The 12497-nt window shown below is 40.6% G+C and overlaps 1 protein-coding gene across 1 annotated transcript in view; it reads left to right on the plus strand.

Annotated features, from left to right (window-relative positions):
* The first annotated feature begins 1997 nt into the window (after nucleotides 1-1997).
* The window catches only part of HSD17B3 (hydroxysteroid 17-beta dehydrogenase 3), a 63629-nt gene continuing 53129 nt past the window's right edge, over nucleotides 1998-12497 (plus strand). Inside the window, exons 1-2 of the mRNA XM_043927671.1 lie at nucleotides 1998-2478; nucleotides 7070-7116. Coding sequence (XP_043783606.1) covers nucleotides 2325-2478; nucleotides 7070-7116 — 201 coding nt within the window. The 5' untranslated portion in view covers nucleotides 1998-2324. The remainder of the gene's footprint in view (nucleotides 2479-7069; nucleotides 7117-12497) is intronic.

A 12497-nucleotide genomic window follows, 5' to 3' on the forward strand; every position in this document is an offset into this window, starting at 1 on the left:
CCCATAGCTTTATGAACAAGTGACAATTGGAACTGAGAAGCTGCTCCAGATAAGGACCTTAGTTGAAAGTGCTAGGGTAAATACATGGCATGGTTTAGAGAGGAATGCAGGCTGAACTTGACAGTAACTTGTACCTCTCACTTTCCTTCCCGGGTCTCCTTCTCACTGAAGGATCTTGCTCATCACCTGACATACAAGCAAACCTATCTCCAAGGTTTTTAATCTGAACAGCTGGAACATAAGAGTTGCCATGTTCTGGTATAGGGAAATCTGCAAGGGAAATAAGTTTTGACATTCGAAGGTAATATCAGAAGCCATTGCTAGACTTAAGCTTGAGATGACTATTAAGCATTCAAATGGAGGTGTTAATGTTGCTGCTGCTAAGTCGCTTCAGTCGTGTCCGACTCTGTGTGACCCCATAGATGGCAGCCCACCAGGCTCCCCCATCTCTGGGATTCTCCAGGCGACAATGCTGGAGTGGGTTGCCATTTCCTTCTCCAATGCATGAAAGTGAAAAGTGAAACTGAAGTCGCTCAGTCATGTCCGACTCTTCTTGACCCCACGGACTGCAGCCTACCAGGCTCCTCCGTCCATGGGATTTTCCAGGCAAGAGTACTGGAATGGGGTGCCATTGCCTTCTCCAGGTGTTAATGTTACTTGCTTTCAAACGGAAATACAAGTATGGATGAGCAGCCTGGTTACCACTGAAGTTATACATTTAGGGGTTCTCAGTGCACAAAGTCCTTAGAGTCAAGAGATTAGGTAATGTCATCAAATGAGTAAGTGTGGACACCAAAGAGAAGAGGGCCAAGAGCTGAATATGAGGACACTCTTCTTGGATGATGTCAGAGTCTCTCCACTCCCCTGTTTCAGTGTGTGACCACTCTCCATCCCTACTTCCAAAAGGTCACCTTTTCTCAGCATCAGATTATGTAATTGTCTTGGAAGAAAAGCTATTACAAACCTAGACAGCATATTAAAAGGCAGAGACATGACTTTGCCAACAAAGGTCCATATTGTCAAAGCTATGGTTTTTTCAGTAGTCATGTATAGATGTGAGAGTTGGACCATAAAGAAGGCTGAGAGCCGAAGAACTGATGCTTTTGAATGGTGGGGTTGGAGAAGACTCTTGAGAATCTCTTGGACTGCAAGGAGATCAAACCAGTCGATTCTAAAGAAAATCAACCCTGAATATTCACTGAAAGGACTGATGCTGAAGCTGAAGCTCCATTACTTTGGTTATCTGATGAGAAGAGCTGATTCACTGGAAAAGACCCTGATGCTGGGAAAGACTGAGGGCAGGAGGAGAAGGGGATGACAGAATGAGACGGTTGGATGGCATCATTGACTCAATGGACATGAGTCTGAGCAAACTCCAGGAGATAGTGAGGGACAGGGAAGCCTGGCGTGCTGCAGTCCGTGGGGTCACAAAGAGTCAGACACTACTGAATGACTGAACACCAACAACAATTATTTGAGTGTCTTTGGTGGCTTCCTCTTACTTGAGTAAAGTCCAAACTCCTCACCAGGAGTATCTGGCTCCTCCACATGCCTCCATCTTACTGTATTCTTTCCTTTTGTTCTGTACACACCAGATCCACTATGTAGTGCTATTTATTCCTCAAATACATGCATCTTTCTCATTTCAGGTCACTTGTACTAGCTGTTCCCTCAGCCTGAAGGGGGAAACTTATCTTTGTAGGGTTTTCTCCTTTCCACTCAAATTTCAGCTCAAAATACCACCTCTTCACAGAATTTTTTTCTGTCACTCCACAGCACTTTTTTATGGCACTGATATGTGACATTATCTTACTTATTTGCATATTGACTGTGATTCTCAGCTCCCTCTGGCAGTGATTGGCCGTGTTTACTATTCTCTATTCCCAAGGCCTCAAACAGCGATTCCCACCTGGTAGGCAGTCAATAGATAGTTGTTGATTAAGTGAATGAATGACTTTTAGAATTTTGCATAGTTTTTAGTATCTATTTTAGCTTCCAGATTTAAGGAGGAAATGCTGGGCTGCCATTTTTCTTTGTCCAGGCTTTATCTTTATATTCACCTTTGACTTCTTTAACACTCCCCTGCCTCGCAAAAGCCCAACAGTGCTATAAGGATATTAGAAAGAATATTTTATTCCAAAGCCAATGAATCAGAGGATTGTGTAAAGAAGTTACTCTAATCTGAACGCCTTGACACAGTGACTCATTGGAATGTTCCCAGTGACTCCAGAAGGGGACTGACGCTCCCGCAGAGCAGCCACGCTCACCTCGAAGGCTGTGAGGGACCGGACCAGATCTGAAACAGCATCTGCCGTGGTGCCATCATGGGGGAGGTTCTGGAGCAGTTCTTCATTTTCGTAGGGTTGCTGGTTTGCCTGTTCTACCTGATGAAATGCGTGAGATTCTCTAAATGTATTTTCCTGCACTTCTGGAAAGTTTTGCCAAGATCTTTCTTGAAGTCAATGGGAGAGTGGGCAGGTAAAGAAAGCTTTCCATCTTCTGTTTTTTTTGTTGTTGTTCTTATTATTACTTAGATCTCAAAAGATATATATCTCAAAAGATATATTGTTTCTTTTCCTTTTGAGAGCAAAGATGTAATTCCTTTGGGTTAATTTGCGGGGTTGGAAAGGACAAATGAAATTGACTGAAAAATGTGATGTGCAGCATCAGGAGAGTCATTCAGGAAGAATGTGACTCAGTTCTTCCCTGTGTGCTTTTCCTCCCATCCTCACTAGTTGGGCTTTCTTATTTTTGGGGTTTCTGATGATACAAATCATGGATGAGGCAGAAAATTATGTATCCTCTTCCCCAGATTTTCAAAAACCCAGAGTGCTTTCATTTTCTTAAACGGAACTTCAAAATTCTGAAATCCAATAATAATTTAAATCCATTTTATTATAATAATTTCTCAGAGACCTTTCACAAAGTGAGGGTAATGCAAAATCAAGGCAATAAAGATCTCTGTGGAGACATGTTTTTAAATGGTTATATTCAGAATCTGGGTCTGTTTTATGTCCCAAGTAGATTGATTAATCACTGTCTCTCAATAGAATTTAGCTCCTGAAACTGCCATGCAGAATTTCAGCTCTATACTGAGTTTAAGGTGAAGAACATGAGGCTATAGTTTCAGCATCTCCTTGAATGAAGTGCTAGGTTTGCATTTCAAAGTTGGTATTATGTGCTGGTGTCAGTCTATCAATAACCAATGATGTGACCTGGCCAGCCCTTGTGGGTCTTACTATGATTGCAAAACGCCTTTCGGCACCATCAGGAAACTTAAGGAAAAATAAAGGTTTATTACTTACAGGGCCTGTAAATTATATAGCACACCTGGTTCCACAACAAGGTCGTGTGTAGAAAGAGAGGGAGAGAGTGAACGGGCCTGGGGTTCTGCTTTTATTTTATTCTGGGGTGGGGGCCTAGGGTTTCAAGAACTTTTTCTTTAATGGTGAATTTAAAACATAAGAGAGGGAATTTAAAGTGCAGGAAGAGAAAAAACAAGTGGTCAAAATGGTCAGTTATTGAAACCAACCAAGGTTTTTAAAAGATAGATGCTTGTTCCTTGAAAAAAAAGCTATGACGAACCTAGACAGCGCATTAAAAAGCAGAGACATCACTTCTTTTTTTTTTTTTTTTTTTACAAAGGTCTGTATAGTCAAAGCTATGGTTTTTCTAGTAGTCAGGTACAGATGTGAGAGTTGGACTATAAAGAAGGCTGAGTGCTGAAAATTGATACTTTTGAATTGTGGTGCTGGAGAAGACTCTTGAGAGTCCCTTGGACAACAAGGAGATCAAATCAGTCAATCCTAAAGAAAGCAACCCTGAATTTTCATTGGAAAGACTGACACTGAAGCTCCAATACTTTGGGCACCTGATGCAAAAAGCTGACTCATTGGAAAAGACCCTGATTCTGGGAAAGACAGGGCAAGAGGAGAAGGGGGTGGCAGAGGGTGAGATGGCATCACTGACTCAATGGACATGAGTTTGAGCAAACTCTGGGAGATGGTGAAGAACAGGGAAGCCTGATGTGCTGCAGTTTTGTGGGGTCGCAAGGAATTGGACACAACTTAGCAACTGAAGAACAAAATTTTTTAAAAAAGAGACCTCATGTGGGGGAGGTTGCCTGGCCCTTTACGTTATCCTATGGCCAACATAACTTTTATTAGCGATCCCCATCTTTAAAGTAGATGCCTCTTTGAAATTGATGCCTAACCGGCAATCAAAGCATAAGCTAAGCACTTGCATTACAAAAAGGAAAAAAACAAAATCAAAACCCAGCTGTCAGGTTTTATGCTACAATGGGGTAGTAAGAAATCCAGTGACCTTAAAAAAAAAAAAAAGAATTTAAGAGGCTTTAGGAATACAATCCCAGGCTAAATAGGAGAGATTGTAAACAACCTTATAGGAATGCCAGATAAAATACAGGGTACTCAAGTTATATTTGAATTTCTTATTTAGTGACAAATAAATAATTTTTAATATATGAAACTCCAGTTATTACGTGGGATATTCGTATATTAAAAAAATATTTGTTGTTTATCTGAAATTCAAATTTAACTGGGCATCCTGTGTCCTTATTTGCAAAAGCTGGCAACCTTATACCTTCAGCACTGGAAATGAAAAAATTATCATATGAAAATTGTTTGGCATGAAAAAATGTGTTTTTAACTGTTGCTTGTTATATCTGGAGAGAGAGAGAGAGAATATGTATGTGTGAGAACTCCTTCCTCTCAGGTCAGTAGGAAGTTTCCAATGTACTTGCCGAGCAGTCTGAACTTGAGTGTTCTGGATCCAAAAGTCCTGCTCCACACAGATTTAAATGCCATTCTCTGAGGGGTTAGAACTCAGCCCTTCTAGGAACAAGCATTCCAAAAGAAGTTCACATATGCAGCCATTTGTGGCCGATTTCCTAATTTTGTCACTGGTATCCTCTATAGAGGTGTGGGGCCAAGATCAGAGCCTGGGTTCAGATCCTGCTGCCATCAGCTTTAGCACTGCGGCCTTGATTGGGTTAAGAACTTTCCCTTAGCTTCCTCATTTATAAGGGAAAAGATGGTCCCCGCATTGCAAGCTTGTTTTGAATGTTAGATGAGATGGTGGCTGTGGGGCTGCCCAGCCACACGCGCTTTCTGTGTTTCTGTGAGCCTGACAAGGAAGAGCTTTATTGGACCTACGATGCCTGTTGCACCTTCTCCCTAAATTCAAACAGCCTCATCTGTCACCCTCACTCCCAACTCCCATGAAGAAGCTGCTAGTGGGAGCCCAGGTGGCTGTGGAGTGTCAGAGCCTGGACCTAATTTAACCTGTGTCCCAGGGCCGATCTGGGACTGCTACACACAGGAGCAGGAGCGGAGGCAGCCAGGAACCTCAGAAGCCAGCCGCCTCCTCTCTTCTGCCTCCTGTCCATCTCATGCTGCGTAAAGCTGCTGTGTAATTTAGCTGGTAAATAATTAGGTCTAAGTCAATAACAAACGAACCCCCCAAATAAAGTGCATGGCAGAAAGTAAGCACTCAGAAGATGCCAGCCACTTAGTGACCGTATCTTGACTATATAGTTCAGGCCTGGTACGTGGTGATTTGGAGGATGCCTGTAAGGAAGGGGAAGATGGAGCAGAAGACAACGGAACCCTGAGCATAGTACCTCTACCAAGCAAAACAGGTCATATGCATGGAGTCACTTAAAAGTATCCAAATAAACACGTAAAATAATTGGTAATGATTAAAATGAGGGTGCTTCTGCCAGCGTGCTGCTTGAAGTTTGTAACTAAATGCACACACAGCTTTCGTACACACTTTTGGAAAGCATATCCTTCGATTGTTGCTGCAAAGGTAAATTGCAGATAGGTATATACTGAATTGTAGTTTATTTTGAAATGATGGCATTCACACAATTGAGTTTTACTCTAGAGCTCAGTCATTAAATATGTATCTGCTGTTATACAGTGGAAAATTACCCAGTTATAAAAGGAAAAAATCTGAGTCAGTTGCAGTGAGGTAGATGAACCCAGAGCCTGTTACACAGAGTAAAGTAAGACAGAAAGAGAAAAATACTATATATTAACACATATATATGGCATCTAGAAAAATGGTACTGATGAACCTATTTGCAGGGAAGGAATGGAGATGCATATGTAGAGAATGGACTTGTGGACACAGTGAAGGAAGGAGAGGGTGGCAAGAATTGCAAAAAGTAGAATTCACGTATATACACTATTATGTGTAAAATGGATAGCTAGAGGGGAGCTGCTATATAACACAGGGAGCCGAGCCTGGTACTCTGTGATGACCTAGAAGGGTGGGATGGGGTGCAGGGAATATATAATTATGACCAATTTCCATTGTTATAAAGCAGAAACCAACACAACACTGTAAAACAATATTCTTCCAATTAAAAAAATTTTTTTAATCTATGTGTTATGGACTATAAAAAAGGACTAGATGGCACATCTCACGGTCATCTATTAATCAGTTGATCTAGTGAGCACAAATTCTTTAGGTTCCTTCATGTCACTCCATCCTCTTTTTGCATTTCTGTATTTTCCTCATTAAAAGTTCTCTATCTTCCATGGGTTTTGATTTCTGCTGTCCTATGAGGGTGAAGATAGGAAATGGGGAGAACTTGACTTTCACTAGGAATCTTGAAACATCCTTACAGTGACAACTGGGTGTGTGGGTAGGGAGATAATGGAGTACACTGCTTGTCCTTGATGAATTAAGGCTTAGAACTGTAAGCCCTTATGGGGTCTGAATAAAATGTTCTCTGGCTGAGACACTTTGTTTCATTTTGGACCATGTTTTCCATAGCCTCAGCAACTCTTCACCTCAACCCCATCCAAAAAAAAAAAGCTTCATTTTGAAGTTTAGTGAAGGAAGTCAAGGCTGGAACATTCACAGTTAAGCAAAGTTGGTCACAGTTGAGCAGAGTTGGGTTAGAGAGTAGGAGGGCATTGCTTTGGAATATTATATTGTATCTTAGAGAGTGGGCCTGCAGTCAAATGTAGCCAGCAAGAAAGAAGATCTTAAAGATTAATTAATTCTATCCTTTAAAACCATTTATGCTTTTTTTCAGTGATCACTGGAGCAGGAGATGGGATTGGGAAAGCTTACTCATTCGAGGTAGGTTGTTTTCTTGAAGACTTTCTCCTCTCCTTGTATTAAATACACCATGGTCGTGTGTCACCACAAACACTACTGTTCTGATTATAAAAGCAATAGACATTCTTTTACAAAGAAAACTATTTTCTATGGAAAAGGAAATTTAAAAATCATAATCTCACCCTCTGGCTACCTTAAAAAAATACAATGATATTCAAAGGTGGCAGTATCTCTCCTTAGGAGTTGTTTTAGGAATTTATGGGGGCACTGTTATTTTCTAGGGTAATTGTACCATAAGCATTTATTATACTTAAAACAATAAAAAATGATAAACTACTTTCCTTGTGTTTATCCTTTACATCATAGCCAGGGCATATGTTAATTTAAAAATCATTTGTGTGGGTAGCATATGTATATAAAACTTTCATTTCAAAAAGATTAATGACCATTAAAAAATAATATAAAGAGAGAAGCTGATAGAGTTGAGGGTCACTGGTATGTGATGTCTTTGAGTGTTTCCTTCTAGGCTTTTTGTTTCTCTGTAGATAGGTAGCAGGTAGTTAAGCTTTTCTAAGAATGCGTTTATAGGATATGTAGTTTGGTAAGCTATTATAAGGTTTCCCATGTGGTGCAGTGGTAAAGAATCTGCCTGCCAATTCAGGAGACACAGCAGAGTGGGTTTGATTCCCAGGGACAATACTCTGGAGTAGGAAAGAGCAACCCACTCCAGTATTCTTGCCTGGAAAATTCCTTGGACAGAGGAGTCTGACAGGCTACAGTCAATGGGGATCACAAAAAGTCAGACATGACTTAGCGACTAGGCAGTGGTCTAGGGGTCAGGAGCTATGTATTCTAGTCCTCACTCAGTCTGCAGATTTTGGACAAATTATATATCCTTTCTGGGCTTCCAGGTCTTTACTAGCCCAAAAGATACCATTTAAGAACTTTCAAATTCTGTTTCTGTTCTAGACGAATTCTAGCTTTGCTCTTGTAGAATCTTATTCTTCATTTCCTTTCATTCTTTTCTAAGGCTGTGTTAAACAATTTTCTGGGATCTTTCTTTCATGCAAGATTTTCTCTCTTCCGGAGAACCTGTTCTTGTCTCCCTGCTAATTGCTGCTTCAAGGAAAGCAGTTCAGTCTGGAATACTATGGACTGTAATAGTTAAGAATTTGAGGTTGAAAATTAATTAGTGTTTTGCCTGATGTCCAAATCCCCCAGCGGGAAGAGAGAAGGCTTCTAAGACAATGCAACTCACAAAAAGGGAAGTTTATTACTGACTCGAGCCAGGGCTCCTGCCGCATCCAACGCAGTGGTGCAGGGTCAGAGAGCCCCGAGCCCCAGCTGTTACACCAAATTTATAGGGTGTGCATAAGCGGTTGGTAGCTGGCTTAAGCGGATTGGTTGCATGTTTGCAAAGCAATTTTATTGGTACAAACTTTCACAGGCTTTTGTTCAAACTTAGGCGTTCGCGGGATTTTCAGCTTTCCCTCGCTATGTTCCCTTTGTTCTGTTTTGGGCGCCTGTTGATTGGCTGGCTCCAGGTGGCCTGATGGGGGTAGGGAATCTTACATTTCATCTTACATTTTCGGGAAACCGAAACTTAGGTCCGGGTCACCTGTCATAGTGTTAGCCCTGGCAGCCTCACATTCCCCCCTGTCTTTGTTTCTGTGGAAGGCCCAATCATGGGTCTTCTATATCATCTGTGGGGACAGTCGAATACTGAGATCTGAGTAACATTAGGTAGACGGACAGGCAGTGTGTTTTCCCTAACAACTCCCCCTTGAGAGACTTCATACTCAAGATGCTTTTTGGGAATTGGGGCAGAGGTCTCTTTCTTCTGTAACTTCTTCCTGCTGTGCCTGGGCGTAGGCCTGCCTAGCAGAGCAGAAGTCTCTCTATACCTGACCTAAGTTGGAGTGTTTTATATCTGAAACCAGCTTTTACTCTTGTAATAACAGCAACTTAGTTTGAAACTGTTGGCGCCTCTCAGAGGTAAAATAGACAGGGGCCAAACAGGAGACCTAATAGGATGGTCATCACTGGTCCCCAGAAACAGGAGGCACCACTGGGATGATTGGCTGGTGGTCAAGCAACAGAGCTGTGTTCTAGGAATCTTATGTTTAGTCTGAAGTTACCATCTTCCACCTGGGTGGGGGCTCCAGTTCTGTAGAAGAACTCAAAAGACATTGTTATGCATATTTCTTTGAGTAGGAACCAGGACCCGTCTCAAGGCTGTACCACCATTTGATTGTTTCCCCTCTGTTTCTGTATTTCCTCCCTTCTCTGATTGGCAATTGTTTGAATATACCCTTTGGAACTCAGGGAAGGTCAAGGAGGCTGAATAAAGCCTATGTTTTACAGTACAGCAGGTCTGTACTCCAGAGTCGCCACCCCACAGAGTCCTGCTCAGCTTTAATTTAGGGAACAGGGCAACTATGACTGTGATAATCTCTTGTCAAAATGGGGCATAGGACTGCCTCAGCCTGGAGAAGAGACACTGAATTGGAAGTATTCCTGAGTTCCAAGTCTTAGATCTGAGCCTTGTATGATTAAAATCTCAATCCCTTGGTCTGCCATTTTGTTGTAACATACCCAGTTAGTAGTAGCTGGAGAAGGGATAACTGGAGTTTTAATAGACAAAGTAAATCTCTTTCTTTTAGAAGAATAGGCCTGAAACCCAGTCTGGACCTGGCACTTCAGGGAGACTTGTAGCCAGGTGGCCAGTTGCCTAGTTTTATAAAAAGTAAGGTAGAAGTTACTAGCTTCCAGCAGACATTGTTTTGAGAATGGTGGCATCTAAGCCTGACACAACTCAGCACCCATAGTAACACCTGGTTATTTCCCAGGATGTCTGAACCATAGCTGAGTACTCTATTTTGACTTTTAATTGTAAAATTTTTCTTTAATAGCCAAAGCAGATGGCACCATTCATGATGTCAGTGTTTCTCTAGGTATGAGAAGATGCAAGAATTGGGACTCATAAAATCTCCTGAAAAGATCTAACTATCTGAAGGCCTGTTCTGCCAGTTTTTCCCAGAGCACGGAATGCCTCATTCTTGATCTTCACCCTGAACTCCTTTCAGGGCCGTTGAAAGCAGTTGCAGTGGCCATGATATAATCGCTGTAGATGTAGATGGCAAGTGTCAATCTTAGGGGGGGCATTTCAGGACCATTTTATCCTATGGTGCTGAGAATGTCCATTCTCAGGTTTGGCAAAGATTTTGTCGACCGGCCACTCAATGTGCTGTTACTGGACTAGGCCATAAAACAGTATCTAAAATTCTCTGGACCACCTGTCTTACTAGCCTCTTGGTCCAGGAAAACATTCCCTTTTGTTGCTTTTTCTCATATCTAGAGTTACACTGTCATGATCATCGATCTCATAGGGAACTATATATTATTTTATCAGAGGCCTCAGTCACACATTTGGCACTGTAAGAAACAGCAATTTTGTAAAACAGGTGAAATACAAGAACATAGCCAGCAGTACTAGTAAAGTCACAAGTAAGACCTAAGAGCTTCCATTAGATGTAGCCCAGTATATCCCAGGTAGTCTGACTTAGTCTACTCTGTATGAATCTTTATCTTTCAGGGAAATTATACATTGGCACCATCATCTATAATGCACATAGCCCAGTTTTCTAGTGTTACTAGACTGATTATCTTTAGTATGATTTAATTGTTTTTAACACAGAGGAGACTTTAATCCCAAATCACCATAGCCTGGTGTTATCTATATAAATCTATCTCATAATTGTGGGAGATTTCTTTTTCTTTTGCTAAAACTTTTCTTATTGCTCTGATTGAGCTTGAGGAATAGAAAAAGGCTCAAATTTATAGCCAGAGTCAGAATAAGCATTATTAATTGGCCCAGTGAGGGGATCCCGTCTGGTAGTATCATAGTGACCTGAATATGATTATAATTTTTTAAGTAAATTTCCTCAGGGCCAACCAGTTAGAGTCTTGTAGTAGAGAAATTTACCAAGGTAACCCAGAACTAGATACAGGTAATTGGCCAGAAACCCAACAATTGGATTGATTTCTAAAACTGGCATAGAATCAGGCCTATGATAGAAAAGCATTTGATTTATATACAAAGGTCTAAGAAGTCAAGAGAACACTATAAACGATCATACGAATCAGGTCCAGCATCTTGAACAAGCTGTCTACCTCTGATGTTGTTGTCTTCTCATCCTGGTGTACTGTAGTTTCTCTTGTTTGAGAATCATTTTAAGGTGAGATCAGGTCAGCTGTCTTCTCTATAGACCAATCCAGTGTAGGGGCCTTTGGAAGTGGGAATTAATCTAAGAGTTAATTTCCCTTCAGTTTCATTGTGCATGAGCTAGTTAAGAGTACCTGATAAAAAGTCCTTCCATCCAGGGTGGAGACAGTCTCTTAAATTATGTCTTTTTCCAGTCCTGGTTGCAGGTCATGAGGCATCTGATCTTCATCCAAAGATAGATTACTGAGATAAGCTTCAGAAACAAACTTTCACATTAAAATCACATAACAGAATTGATCATAGACTTTTTATTTTGCTGAAACACTTATAGGATCTCAGACTGAACTTTTAATATAAAACAGGGCTGGGAAACTCACACCAAAGGCTTATCACAGATTTTGCCTAACAAATCTAGGTGAACTCTTTTCTTTTAAGGTCTCAAAAATTCCTTGAGATTTTTGTACCTGTTAGTGAGATAACCTTTTTAGCTCATTTGATAAACTTACTGGAAACTTAAGAGTTTCAAATTTCTGGAGGAGTCAGATAGAGAGAAAATATAATTGTTTTGTTTATAACGTGTAATTTTACCAAATTATTTTTATAATTAGTTTGAGAGGAAGGTTTTCTCTACTCCCGGAAAACACATGATTTAAACCTGTAATTTCTCAGATAGAAACCATAAAAGTTATAAGCATATTCGCTGGTTCATTCAGTCCTTTGTTAACTTTTGTGAAGTCATCAGGTTTTTCATCAGAATATCAAGACATATCAAAATGTTAAGAACTCCATATAATTTCTAGGATATCTGTATTAGTAATTTTTCATACATTATAACATGAGTGGATTTATTACTCATTTGATAATCTTTTTCATGTAATTTAACCAACCAAATAAACAGTTTAATATATCTTTGGGATGTTTCAGGGGCCCTCTGAAACACCCCCAAAGTTAGCTAGATGTCAAAGGAACTTCAAAAGAATTCGATTCAGGAAGGTTTATCGAAAAGATCAATTAAAAGCTTTATAACATTTGGTCAGATTCAGTCAATGTTGATGGGTGTATCATTTAACTTGTTGATATGTCACAATGGGCGCAAATACCAAGGCTCAAGGTCTAGTGAAAGTCAGCTCCGCCATCTTGGACCTAATTGGCTCTAGCCAGTTTTCTTATGACCGTG

Source organism: Cervus elaphus, chromosome 16 (genome assembly GCF_910594005.1).
Source record: "Cervus elaphus chromosome 16, mCerEla1.1, whole genome shotgun sequence".
Taxonomy (NCBI): domain Eukaryota; kingdom Metazoa; phylum Chordata; class Mammalia; order Artiodactyla; family Cervidae; genus Cervus; species Cervus elaphus.